The 14,876-nt window shown below is 37.3% G+C and overlaps 1 protein-coding gene across 1 annotated transcript in view; it reads right to left on the bottom strand.

Moving 5' to 3' along the window:
* Window positions 1–14,876, bottom strand: part of prkcea (protein kinase C, epsilon a) — a 59,589-nt gene that overhangs the window by 14,166 nt on the left and 30,547 nt on the right. The window contains exons 7-11 of the mRNA XM_058406980.1: window positions 13,466–13,608; window positions 12,011–12,110; window positions 11,302–11,510; window positions 10,514–10,687; window positions 3,101–3,255 (exon numbers count right to left, since the gene is read on the bottom strand). Of these exons, the coding sequence (XP_058262963.1) occupies window positions 3,101–3,255; window positions 10,514–10,687; window positions 11,302–11,510; window positions 12,011–12,110; window positions 13,466–13,608 (781 nt within the window). The remainder of the gene's footprint in view (window positions 1–3,100; window positions 3,256–10,513; window positions 10,688–11,301; window positions 11,511–12,010; window positions 12,111–13,465; window positions 13,609–14,876) is intronic.

The raw sequence follows: 14,876 nt of genomic DNA on the forward strand, positions 1-14,876 counted from the left end.
AGTCTGAGAGCTTCTCAACATGACAATAAAAAACCCTGACAGAAATATCAGCTACTGGAATCAATCAGTCAGACGTTCAGCAACTCACTACATTATGATCAGTCCAGTTAAGCAACTGGACTCTTATCTTAAACCTGACAAAACGCAAGCTAACATCCGCTGATTGGAGACATGACACATTGTCCTGTGCTCCCTTGGACTCTCATGTTGTAGATATAGTTTACAAAGCCCTGATGATGTTATTTTTGCTTCATCTCCCCCCCACCCACTAGCAGTCTCACAGGCATACACACACATATGTATTCACATACACACACTCAATCAGACCCTATTGAAAACTCTTCCTGTGTTCCTCATTAGTGTGGAGTTCCATAGAACTTCAAGACAAACTCACATCTCTGTGCCATGATAACCCCTTGTTCCAGCCCAGCCAAGAAGCCTGGACTCACTTCGTACAAACTATTAACCACAGGATAACATTTACAATTGAAACAAATAAGATATTGAGGGTTAAGGTCCTTGCTCAAGGACCCAATAACTCTGGAGTTGGTGTTGCTGGGATTTGAACTCGCACCATTCTGATCAGTAGCAGTCAACCAGGAAAAGCAGAGAGAATGCAAGTGCTCCAGGGCTGGAGATTAAAATCAGACTGGACCGCTAGAACAGCAAGTTGCAGCATGCTTCACTCATTCTCCTGCTTTCTCTTCCTCAGGGACAAAAAAATCCTCCCACTCTTTCTCAATCCTTCTTTGTAGAAAACACTAGAGGGAAAGCCCAGAGTGATAATGCCAGTAAACAGATAGCAGTTGACACTGGTACTGATCCAGAATGGGACTGTTTAAAAGTGAAACTAATTTTGTCAGGAAAGTGATTCAAGAATTGGCAGTTTGTGGAGGGAGTTGCAAAATTCTGATTAAACTTATTGTTGTCCTGATTATTGTATTGTTAACTATATTGTGGAACTGGGGTTTTCTGATGAAAACAACAACAACATCAACATTTGCAAACCACGGTTATACTTACATTACCATAAATGTCAGTCATAAACCCTATTTGGATAAGATTAGATTTAAATGACTGGGGTAAATCATTTGCAGGTGTTACATTTAGGTGATTTTATTTCTGTCCAGATCTGCTGCCATTCCTGTGTTTTACTTCTCTCTCTCTGACAGGAACAAATTACCTACACTTTTCTACTCTGACAATTTTAGTCCTGTTCAGTTAAACACCTCAGTGATTTGCAGGCTGATGCAGTGTCTGGTTTTAAGACTGCTTTTAAACATTTAACTTAGAAATTATATAATGTTATATTTTATAAATAAGCAGCTGTAAAGCTGTCATGTACATTAGATGCATTATAGATTCATTATAGTTTATAATATTATTATAGGTATTTCTGCTTTAAGGTTCCTTGCTCAGAAAACAAGCATGATCATGTACTGCACACACACACACACACACACTTAGTGCTCAAATATTAAATGAAATGTATGTTTTCACTTTTAACCATACAGGGAAACATCCAAAACATGACATGATGACAGCTTGAAATGTCGTGATGACAGTTATTTCATGCATTTCTGCACTTGACACACGTAAAAGCTGGGGAAGTAATCAAAGCAAATCATGCTCTTTTGTTGAGGTGGGGCACTTGAAGAGCTGCGCTGTCATCTTTATCCTCTTTCATGCAAAGAAAGCTAAATTAAGTCAAAGGAATCAGATGGGGGGGGGATTCTGTTGAGTTCAGGAGGTTCATTCCCTCCTCCCATTACTCATCAATTCCCAGTACACTATTCTGATTAAGATAATTCTAGTAAGTTAACCTGTCTTTCCTTTAGTCCCCCAGTTCATTATGTATAGTAAAAATGTTTAGTAAAACATCTGTGTATACTAAAATAACAACTCTGATGAATGAATAGTGATTTCTAGTTAATAAGTACTGTGGGAGATAAACCCAGAGCTACACAGAAGATAGGAGAGTGCTTGATAAACTGGTACAGTCAGCATTCTGAATCACAGATAGTAAAGTTATCCTTTGAAAATGTTCTGAAGAAAGGAGTAATGAGGAATGAAAGAAAGGCAGTGTATCTGTGATTCTTCCCTAACCGCACAGCACTGTGGCTGATAATAAGATAATAAAGATCCTTCTAATTGCTGAATAAGTGTTCTAACTCTCAACGTTCATTTAATCAGGGGTCCAACTTCCGTACTGTCAATTACCACTGTCGCTTTGAATTAACTAGATAAAGAGAGATGATGCAAAAAAAAAAAAGAAAAAAGAATAAAATGTGCTGCAATGAAATACTGGCACAGATTTTGCAGTCTAGGCTAAACTTGTTTTCACCCCATGGAGACCACAAATGACTAACCATTACAAATGACTAACCATGACTAAAATGTTGCCAAAAAGTAGAGATATTTGGCAGAACTTGTTCCCTGAGATTAGTAGCGTGGCCTGACTGGGCAGGTTAGACCGGGTAAGGTAACTGGAATTATACTCGGTGCTTGAACTTTTAGAACATGTTTAGATTCATTAGTGTTAAGAGTATACAGGGATATGATGATTTAACATTTGCTCTGGGGTGAAATTTTCATTGAATATGGTCAGTCAGGTTTTAGAAAAAAATACTGACATAAAGTAGTTTACATAAAAATATTTCTCAATGTTTCTGAACATTGTTCTGATTTTACTGTTTATACTAAACTTGATGTAAACTTGTGTCTCTTAAGTACTAGACTGGATGATGTAGAGTGAACGTGATCAATTCACACAGTATTAAAGTAAAACACTGTGAAACCTAACAAAGTTATTGGCACTGATTGGAGCTCTAACTGTAGTATCAAATTTAGGCAATCAGCACACACACATGGTAGAATAGCACAGTGGTAATGCATCTGTTGCAAAACACCAGTGCTTGATTCCCAGCTCAGGTGTGTGCTTGATTTCACTCAGGGCTGTTAAAATACACACTCAAATCATGTTGGATGTATGAAAACTAACTGTGTTAAGATTATTCAATTTAATAATGCGAAACAGTCTGGATTATGTAAATTCAATGAGCTTTTTTCACTGTACAGATGTGTGTATTCATTAAAATACCTATAGATGACTCCATTTTGGTGCAGGAACATGAGGGCAGACGTGACTTCAGCAGCATAAAAACGTGAACGGGCTTCATCAAACTTCCTCGAGCGCTGGATTTGGAACATCAGGTCTCCTCCGTTCACATATTCCATTACAAAAAAAAGCCGATCCTGTGGTGAGACAAAAGCGACAGAGAGAAGGAAGATGTAGGATTTTTTGGGAGGTGGAAGGAAGCCAGACAACCTGGGGGAAACCCACACAGACAAGAGGAGGACATACAGAAAAAATCTACAGACTACAATCCAAGAATCAGACTGAATGGGAGAGCTGTGTGCGTCACTGCTGTGCTTTCCACTACACCATCATTCTGCTCTTCTTTTTTAATGCATTTTGGGAGTATTCACACGTATGAGAGTCTCTAGGCTGACACTCTACGTCTTTACGTCTCCTCACAATATTATATGTTCATTCTAACATTAAGTTTCTCCTCGAAACATGATTTCATTGCTTATACTGAATTCAATTTAAACAGGTTTCTAAATAGTAGATTTAATTATCTACTAGTGAGACTGATCAGTTATCATAGTATTAGCGTAAACCAATTATATTATTCAATTGTGCAACAATGTCGGCACCGACAGGAACTATAACTAGAGTATTTAATTAATGTGATTAAAGGGTGTGACGAAACAGCACAGCAGTGATGTAGCTATTGCAGAATACTTACAACCTGGGATCAAATCTCAATTCAGTGACAGTTTACATCATGTTGGATTTTTGTGTTGAATTTATGTAAAAGTTACTTAATTCAACGACATGGAACTGATGTACACATTTAAATCAAGCCTATTCAATAAGCCTTGTATGTCAACATTTATACTTTGCCTCAATCATAGCAATACATTTGGTAATTCTAGCATTTATTTTCAGCTGGATAAGAGCAGGAAGATAAAAATTAGCAATATACTGTTGCTATACCAATAAATGATGCTTGTACCTGTATAATGGACAATTAATGGTCATTAAAATAAGGATAGGTTTATTAATGCACCAGTGTTGCTCTTGTGCAATGCAAAACCAATTCTTCTTCCCTACAAACACTACAAGTACAAAGGTATAATAACAATAGAGTTTTAACAGCACAGCAGGATCAGCATGCTCCTTAATTCAGTCTGATGAAGCTTCTCCTCCCAGGGGAATAAGAAAAGGAAAGGTCGGTCTTCCTGCATTCCTGTTTGCTGATGTGGGAAATGGTGGGGGAACATATACAGATATCCACTGCGCTATTTCTCATCACATGCCATTGTTGCTTTTTTTTTTCATAAGGCTTGCAATAAGGAAGGTGACACATGTATTTTACAATGTCCTTACAGTGAAACAATGCCATAGGTTTGGTGAAAGGGAGGAACCGTCTAATTTAGTAAAGTCAGAGCTGCAGCTCTGTCCTGAAATATCTTACTGACAATGAACTACGCACTCATACATCAAGGTCATACAACTTTTAAGGATGTGTGGAGAAAGGCAATACTGTTTTAGAGGAGACAGTTCTGAATATGCAGAAGATCATCTTCAGTTTATTGTGCAAAACAAAATTAACTAGTACAAGTGTGTTGCAAGAAAGGATTGCTGGGAATGATATGGAATATAATAACACAGGAGTTCTGAATGTAGCCAATACATACTTAAGTCTAAAAGCCATAAGGGTTCTTCGATTGCCTCTTTGTAGGAACTTTTGAAGGTAGAATCATATGTAGACCCATACAACAGAGTGTTTGTCTGTCATAAATAGATACAAGTGGAACTTTTGAGAAGTTAAGGATTCTTAATGACCTAAAAAACGAAAACTATACTTCTTGAGTTAAAAAGTCGATGAAAGATGAAAGAAAATGTAATGGGTGTCCATGTTTCTCAAAGTGAGACCTGTGAAGCATAGCCAGGGGCTCAGTGATGTTTTTTAATAGTGGTGAATATTACACATTTATTATAAGTCACATCTATAATCAAATGGTGTGAATGGTTTGGGGCACATTCCAAAAGGCACTTGGTTTTCTCCCACTGAGAGAGCTGAGTGAAGTAACCAAAGCTTTTTCTAAGATTAAATTATTGTTTGCTGACCCTGACAAGGGCCACAACCAATCAAAGCTTACTTATGGGCTCTGAACATCTTTCTGTTACTTTTGTTACAGTGCAGTTCATATGATACAAAATGTTTAGAATCTTGTAACACAGTGTAACTGCTTTAACTTCTGTGGCTAACAAGTGGATCCATAAATACACTATATGGCCAAAAGTATATGGACACCTGACCATCACAGCCTTTATGTGCTTGTTGGACATCCCATTCCAGAATAAATGCTCCTTTGCAGTTACAACAGCTTCCACTCTTCTGGGAAGGCTCTCCACTAGATTTCTGAGTGTGATGGTGGAGATTTGGCCTTTTAGCCACAAAAGAATTAGAGAGTTTGGGTACAAGTGCCAGGCAAGGAGTCCTGGGGTGAAGTCAGCATGCCAATTCATCCCAAATGTGTTGAGAGGGGTTAATATAATAGCTCTGTGCAGGGCTCTTGGGTTTTTTCCATTTCAGCCTTGAGAAACCATGTCATCATGATCAGGGTCATGGTGGATCCAGATCATATCCTGAGAACATTGGGAAAATTTACTTTGAATGGGGCGCCAGTCTATCGTAGGCCACCATTCACACACTCATTCACACCTAGGCGCCATTTATTATTATTACAGCCAATCTGCATAAATGCATTTTTTTAGGATGGGAGAGGAAACAGGATAACATGGAGGAAACCCTTTCAAACATGACGAGAACATTAAAAACCTCACAGACAGCAAACCTGAGCTCATGCTCAAATCCAGAGCCCTTGGGAATTGTTATATTCTAACTAAATTTGTATTTGTCACAGATACCATTATACTGTCCGCTACATGTCCACTACAAGGAATATGTCTTGTTCTTTATATAGCAAACAGTTTTAAACAGGATGCTTAGAAATTGTTTAAATGTGCCAAGAATCCTGAAGGAGGTCCACCCAATCAAATGTGAACAAACAGTCCCTGCTCCTAATTAGAAACAGACAAATAATGTCTTCCGGGTAGTGTGAGCAGCAGCAGTACAGCTCTGATTGGGAGATAGCAAAGGAGACATGGCTCAACAGATCGGAGCCTGAAGTGCACACTGTCTACGCTCTGAAACAGGATGATTAACAATACTGAGAAAAAGTGTCAAAAGTTGTGCCTCAAAAAGTGAAACTCTAAATAAAAGGGGGTGAGAATTAATATAATAATAAAGCTATAAACACTTTAGGAAGAACTATCACTTACATTCTTCCATCTTCCACATCCTATTGCAAAAGTGTAGAGGAAGCAAATTGAGGAACCAGAGCTGAAAAAACTGTAACATGGAGACAGTCTATGCGGTGGCGCCAAGGGTGCATTGAAAAAAAAAGGGAAAATAGGGAAACAAAATTGCAAAGATATTCTCACTTAAAGCAACACTGCTGAGTGGTCAGATTAAAAGCACTGTTTATTCATCTATTTGAGAAGAAGACAGATGAATGACGTGTTTAAATCCTAAACCTGTTCTTGCTTCTGCAAAAATAAATATTTTCAGAAAATCTCTTAGATACGTTATTTATTGAACTTATTTAATATAAGGTACAGTAAGCCCTGCCTCCTCTCTAGTTGCATTTATTTGGTTGCCAAATCTAACCCGTCACAATAATTTCTGCCGCCTGGGCATACTCTGAGAAAGTCAATAATGAAAAATGTGGCTAAAACAGATGAATTGTGTCGATCAGCTACCATTGTTATCATCACCGAGTGCTGGAAGCAAGTCCCACAAAACTATACAGAGTTCTAAAATACACAGTGCGCTAACACAATATAACCCATAACAGACCTGGTAAAAAAAAAAAAAAAAAAAGTGTTCAGATTTAAGACTCACCAAGAAAAGCATCAACTAACAAGAGCAGAAAGTAAATATCTAAATAACCATCACTGAGACACAGAACTACACACTTGGGGAGATGGTGAGTTTGTCTCAGTTTGGAGTTTCATAGTCGGAAATTACTTTATATTACATAATAAATATAAAAGACAAACAGAATAAATGTGTGCTAGAGTTGCTCATACTCACAAAAATGTATGATGCACAGCCTATTATGCAAAGATTCAATACTTACTCATGAGCTAGTAAATATACGTTAGCTATATTCATCATTTTCAGTCTTCTATATTTATGTAATTACTGATCAAACATTAGGTCAGTGAACACATTAAGGTTTGGGGAAACAGGCTGGAACAAGGCCGGATTAGCAATCAGCCAGCACACATAAAATGACCTCATCTTGCTTCTACTTGCGCTTTGGGTTAATGTACCTGAACTCTCACAGGCACATGAGCATGGAGAAGACTCCATCTATAGTCAGTTCTTCACTAAATATCACATTTCACATTCCACTGAAATGGAATAAAGAAACACAAGAAAAACATACATATACTCCTGTTTGACCCCTAACTTACACATCACACTTCCATCTCCTGAATCCAGTGCTGCTTTCTCTGTATTTGCATATTAAAGCCTGATTGGTTCTTATATTTTATGATGTAATAATTCTTTCCTATCACGCTTTCACACTTATCAATCACACAAATTTTCTAATTAGCTTTTCAGTTCCTCTTTTTGTTTTGTTTTTTCAAAGAATGCAGCAAAACCACTCGAGTGAGTTTTCACAAGCAAGTTTCAAAGTGTCTGCTGAACACTAAGAATTTTCTCATAAAAAATGAACAACATTTAGAATGGGTTCGAGCTTTCAACTTGAACTTGGACAGACTGGAATAGTTAGAACTGAACTATACTCACACGCTTTAACTAAGATACTAGCTGTCCATAATTACAGTAAGATTAAATGCATTTATAATATTCTCTCAGCATTATTGTAGTTGCCTAGTTTATCGTGAAAAGGTATTACAAGTATTGTTAAGCGTGTGTGTGTGTGTCTTCTTAAACCTGCCTAACATTGATCCTTCTCTTTAGCTCCAAGCTATTATGTAAGCATCATAAGCGCCATAATGCCATTAACAATTCCTCACTCCAATTGTATACCTCATCTCAACTGCCATTCCTCTACCTCCCTCCTCATCCCCTCTAATCCCCTCCTGCTTTGGCGCTTTCTCTCTCTGCACCAACATGTCTCTCTGTGGTCCTAACAGGCCCTCTTAGAACCCGCTATGTAACATTATTTACATTGCTGCGCTGTAATTATGGCTGATAAGAGTGTGGCTGTGATTCCAGTACTGATTAAGCACAGTGCATGAGGTTCATCTGAAGTTCAACCTTGATCACTTCATCTCTTTATTTTCCTCTCTCTGCTTTCTTTTTTCTAGGTCTCCTTTGCTATTCTTGTACTCTAACACATGCTCTGTTTCATGGCTTTTGCTCAAAATGAAGAGACTGAAATGATTAACTATTATACAAACTGTGTATGAACATTACATAACATCAACTTCATGAACAATCAGAAAAAAAAAATCATTCTCATGCTGAATTTTACCTCTTAACGCAATCTGAACCATTTGCTTCAAAACTCTAGCATCACTCTAAACTACTGACTGTAAAGTCTGCTGACAAATAATGCCAGAAACATGCCTCCTTTCCTTCCTGCTGAGGAATGAGTCTGAGTCTACATCGCCCTCTTCTGGTAGCATTCTACCTGTGTTTCAGCAGAATAAAAGCAACTAAGACGGTTTTCACCAAGTTTTGAATAATATTATTCATAAAAAATGTGGATAAGGTTTCATTCTGCTGCTACCATAATATTATCCATAAAAACAAAAAATAATGCTCATGATGTTTTATGTTGGTGGTCTATTTTATTCAAAAAATTAAAGGAGGAGTTCACTTCCAAAACAAAAATCGACAAATCATCCAATCACCCCCTTTGTCATCCAAGATGTTCATGTCTTTCTTTCTTCAGTCGTTAATAAATTATGTTTTCTGAGAAAAACATTTCAGAATTTTTCTCCATATAGTAGACTTCAGTGGTGCCCGCGTGCTTGACCTTCCAAAATGCAGTTTAAATGCAGCTTCAAAGAGCTCTAAACGATCCCAGCCAAGGAAGAAGGGTCTAATCTAGCAAAACAATTGGTCGTTTTTCTTAGAAAAATTTAAAAAATGTATACTTTTTAACCACAAAAACTCATTTTGCACTAGCTTTGGGAAGCACGTCTGCGACGCTACGTACTGCGTAATAACGTCGAAAGGTCACGTGTGACGTAGGCGGAGCTACAGACCCAGTGTTTACAAAGCGAAGGTGCAAAAACCAAGGAAGTCAAACGCACTTTACTAACAAAAAGGTACATATAACTTTGTGTCATTTCACATACAACTACTTTGGAGTGGTCCTCCTTCTCCAAACTAGTAGTACATAGCATTGCGGATGCAGATCCCAGAGCTCGTGCTGGACGAGCTTTGGTGGTTAAAAAGTATACAATTTTTAATTTTTCTATGAAAATGGCTGATCGTTTTGCTAGAAAAGACCCTTTTTCCTCAGCTGAGATCGTTTAAAGCCCTCTGCATTTTGGAAGTTCAAACTCGGGGGCACCATTGAAGTCCACTATATGGAGAATGGGGTGAGTAAATTATTTGTAAATTTTTATTTGTAAACATTTCATTTTTATTTATTTGTAAATTCTGGAAGTGAGTTCCTCTTTTAAGTGTCATTTTAATATTAGACTTTAATGCCATTCCATAGCTCTTTAATAGTTTATTTGCAACCCAAAATATGAATTTAATGGTCACGTATTGTGGGTAAAAAAAACCTTTTTTTTTTAAAGCTCTTGTACATTTTTATGAATATGTAAACCCATAAATATGAATTCTTTCGACAAGTGTTTAACACACCGTAACTGAGTACAAATTCCTTTGGTGCCTTGTATTTTGAAAATCAGCGTCTCGTCTTAATATGTGGTAATTTGCATTGCTGTGGGAACTCTTTTATCATATGGCATATGATATAGTAGGTATGGTATACACACACACACACACACATTGTGTAGTAGGTGATTTAAGTATAGTAGGTTATTTTGATGGAAGGCAATCGAATCTGCTTTGAAAGTTGTGTCTGAATGCAACCACAAGAGAGGATTTCACAAAATCCCACAATATTCACATGTAAATGCAGAGAAGTCTTTGTCCTGATTGGTAGGATTCTGGCACATTCATTCATTTTTTCCCCCATTTCCAGAGCCTGGGCCCACAGATATTCCATTGTAAATATTATTATACTATAAATTATTGATATTTGCCAGAATATGTGCAGAACTTCTCTACCTGGTACAATGTGTGTGTTCTGACTTTAAATGTGACATGGACACATTCTGGTTAAAAGAGCTGGATGTGGGTTTACTAGTGTTTACCTTGGTTTGGAAGCAGCAGAAAAGCTGGGTCAGGTAAGGGTGTTTTCTGGCCAGAGCGAGGATGCGTTTCTCAGTCAGGGTGCAGTCGACATCATCGTCCTGCAGGATGACATCTTTCTTCAACACCTTCACAGCATACACCTCATCCGTGCCTCTCAGTTCAGCTAGCATCACCTGGAAGGAGATGATAGAAATGGGCATTATATTCATTTTACACATTTGATCATATGACACACTTATTATTATTTTTATGCACTGATTTTAAAACAAACCCTGTTTAAATCTGTAAGTGAAATAAGCATCTTATACAGTGTTTATTTTAGCTACAGCTAGAACCATCTGCACTGTAAAGCCATTATTTAAAAAAAAAATAAAAAAATTTTTGGTCCTTTTTTTGTTGGTCCTTTATAATAAAATAAGTACTACAAATCAAGCACAGCAATTTTTTAAAGCATGTCATATTTTTGTAACTATATGATTTAAATATTGATTTTACAGTCCCATATATACTCACATTCAAAGCTCTTATACACAATAATGTGCTATATAACTGCAATATTATCTTGAATATCTTGCAGGCATGTAATCATGAGTCTGTTGCACAGTATAAGAAAAAAGCTATCTACATTTTCTTTTGCACTAGGTACAGTACATGATGCAGTACATAATGACAACATATATTTTCCCACCTTCCCAAAGCTGCCTTTGCCCAGCACATAACTTCCTAAAGCTGCCTTTGCCCAGCACATAACTTTGCAGTACATAATGACAACATATATTTTTCCCACCTTCCCAAAGCTGCCTTTGCCCAGCACTTTGATAAAGGAAAAGTGATCAAGGCTCATCCTCTTCGACTGAACACTCTTCACATCTCCATTCTCATGGCCCTCATTCTCTGTGCCCTGGAGAACAGTGGCCATGGAGGAAGAGGACGAGGAAGACTTGTGCTCTTGACCAAATGACAAAGCCTTACGTATGCTTTCAAGCTCTGCCAGTTCTGAGAGAGAATGAAAGAAAACAGTTCTGCGCCTGAATGAATTATGTCAGTGAAATGCTGTACGCTGTTCCCATACAAATGTTTTAGGATATTTTTAAAGCACGTAAGATAAATTATAAAATTTAAAAAAATAATAATGTAAAAGCAGCTATTCACATTTAATTGAATTCAATTAAAAGTTTAACAATTTATCTTTGCCAATATGTATTATATATTTATAAAATATAATTATATATTTATTACAATAGTGCATGGTTATGGAAGTAGTCATGGACAGACTAAAATATTTAGTTACTACATTATTTATATTATTTCATTATTTATAATATTTACATTATATTATTTATATTTTCATATTTATTTAAAAAAAAAATTGACTTTCAAATATCTGTTACTTCAAATCACACTTCCTTTTATTTATAAATTTGCATTTAAACCAGTGGACTAAAATCTCAATGGGGTCACAGAGAAAGTGAGTGTGAGAATAAGCTGTTCTTTACCCTGTTCACAAGGTGATGTCGGAGCTGATTTGCAGCGATCCAATTCTTCTGATGAGGTTGGCTCTGAGGTCGCTGGCTGGGCATCCTGCCCTGGAGTCAACTGCATACAGAATAGAAACATCACATTCCTCACTTCCTCGAGTGAATTTAGTGTCATTACTGTCTTTCTCTAATCCATCAATCTTCCTTGTAATTATTTTTACCATCACATGCTGTCACTCCGAATTAGAATTAGGCTCATGTTTATTTAGGAAGTTTGTAGACACTCACTGAGCACTTTATTACAATATAGGAACACCTGCAGGCCTGCTGATTCATATAGTTATCTAATCAGCCATTTGTGTGACTTTGCAATGCATAAAATCATGCAGATACTGTACATGCCAGCAGTTGTGGGTAATGTTCACATCAAGCATCCAAATACAGAAAAAAAATGTGATCTCAGTGTTTTTGATTGTGGCATGATTGTTGGTGCCAGACAGGCTGAATAGGTATTTCTATAACTTCTGATCTCCTGACATTTTCACACACAACAGTGTCTAGAGTTTACTCAAAATGGTGCAATTAAGAAAAAATATCCAGTGTGCATCAGTTCTGCAGACAAAAACATTTTTGATGAGAGTGGTCCACAGAGAATGGCCAGAGTGGTTCAAGAGCTGACAGAAAAGTTACAGAAAACTCATCTCAAAATGTGCAACACATAGAACCTTGAAGCAGCAGAACACACACCAGGTTTAACGTCTGTCAGTGGAGAACAGAAAGCTGAGGCTGCAGTGAGGACAGGCTCACTGAAACCGCTCAGTTGAAGACTAGAAGAATGTAACCTGGTCTGATGAATCTCACTTTCAGCTGAGGCACACAGATGGTAGGGTCAGATTTTGGCACCAAAAGCAAAAATCCATGGACTCAACCTGCTTTGTGTGAACAGGCCATGCTGGTAGAGGTGGTGTAAAGCTATGGGGAATGTTTAGTCCTCACACTCAGGGCTTGTTAATATCAATAAATCATTGCTTGAATGCTGCTGTATATTTCAGTATTGTTGTTCACCATGTGTATCCCTTCACGGCCACAATTTACACATCTTCTAATGGCTTCATACAGCATGATAATGCACCATGTCACAAAGCAAACGTTGTCTCAAACTGGTTCCTTAAACATTACAATGAGTTTGGTGATCTTCAGCAGCCTTCCCAGTCTTCCCTAGATCTGAACACCATTAAAAAGTGCTAGAACAGGAGATGCACAGCATGAAAGTGCACCTGAAAAATCTGCAAGAACTGTTGACATAGACCAGAATTTCCAACACCTTGTGGAATGCTTGCCTTGAAGAACTGATGCTGTTTTGAGAGCAAAGGCAGCCCGTTCCTTGTATTTGTATAGTGTTCCTAATAAAATGCTCAGTGAGTCTGGTTTATTATAGTATTTTCATGCTTTTACAGCTCGAGTTATATTTACCTTTTTCCTGCGCTGGGTGCTGTTAGAGATCTTGTCTGGTGTCACTCCGAGATCGGACAAAACCTTCGCGATCCCTCTCGCATCCACCCCACAGTTAGGAGCTACATTAGTCTCACAACGCCGGTGAACGTTCATTTTGCAAACTGAAACACAGGCAGACAGAGAAACAGGGAGAAATTGTCAGAGGAAAATCACTCAAGAGCCTCTCAGCAGTTGTGAATCTCCAACATAAATGTTTTAATTCACCTCAAGCACCTCAAGGCTTGTAGCTCAATCACTGATTGATCACTTCACCTAATTACAACCTAATGACTGAATTAGGTTTAACAGGATGAAGATCCTCCACCAGGGGGCACTATTACTCAAATAAAGTTTGAATACATGACGGCTGAAGGGGAAGGACCTGACGAGAGCTGACTCTGGTTAGATCTAACAATTGTATGAATATTTGCACAATATATTGTACAAGAATTAAGTTAACAAATATTATTTAAAAATGTCAGTAGTAATTGTTCACTCCTAGTGTATATATGCTAAAAGTATTCATAATGTATGTTCCTGAATCATACTGTATGTGAATATAATATGCATAAAACACCAACCATTTACTGTACTCATTATGCAAATGCCTACAGCCAGGAACACTGTACATATTAGAGACACACAGCTGTTTGAAATACCTAACAGCCAGAAATACCTAACAGCTTCCTGAATCACATTCATTCAGTTTCAAGTGTGAAGAAAAAAACCTTCTTCTCACACTGAAGAAAAGAAGAACAACTTCTTCATTTGATCCAGGAAAGGCTTCAGTGATCTCATCTATATTCATCCCAGACCAGCATATTTCAGAGATGATCGTATGCACACATAATCAATGACGTCAACAATGTGTCCTTCTTTCAAGAACAATTAAAATAGTGAAATATTATTTGAAATAGTGAAACATGATTAAAATAGTTTATGTTTTTTTTAGAACTGTAATAATCATATACTTTCAAAGATACGCTAAAAATCCGATTCAAATTGCCATGCGATGCCATGTTTCAAGTTCCATGTTTAAATCTTTTCAATTCCAGCCCTAAAATAGACTCTGCCTCCAGTCAAAACAGGGCCCAGCTCTGAACTAATGGGGTGTACATAGTTGTATTACAGTGGGGGTTCAGATTTAAGTGAAATGTTCTCTATGTTTTTCTTGCATTATTAGTTGCCCTAAAAACAACAGAAGGCTTGTGTTGCACCTTCAGCATAAACCATTCGTAACACAGCCTTAAAAACCTTACATTTGAAAAAGGAGGGATTTGATTAATAATCAAACTCTAAACGACATTAATAATCAAACATACTAAAGGATGTTAATTATTTGTTGGAGAAGGTCTACTAGTTTCCAGTGTGTGGTAGGGGAAAGGTGTGC

This window comes from Hemibagrus wyckioides, linkage group LG13 (assembly GCF_019097595.1).
Source record: "Hemibagrus wyckioides isolate EC202008001 linkage group LG13, SWU_Hwy_1.0, whole genome shotgun sequence".
In the NCBI taxonomy this organism is placed as follows: Eukaryota; Metazoa; Chordata; class Actinopteri; order Siluriformes; family Bagridae; genus Hemibagrus; species Hemibagrus wyckioides.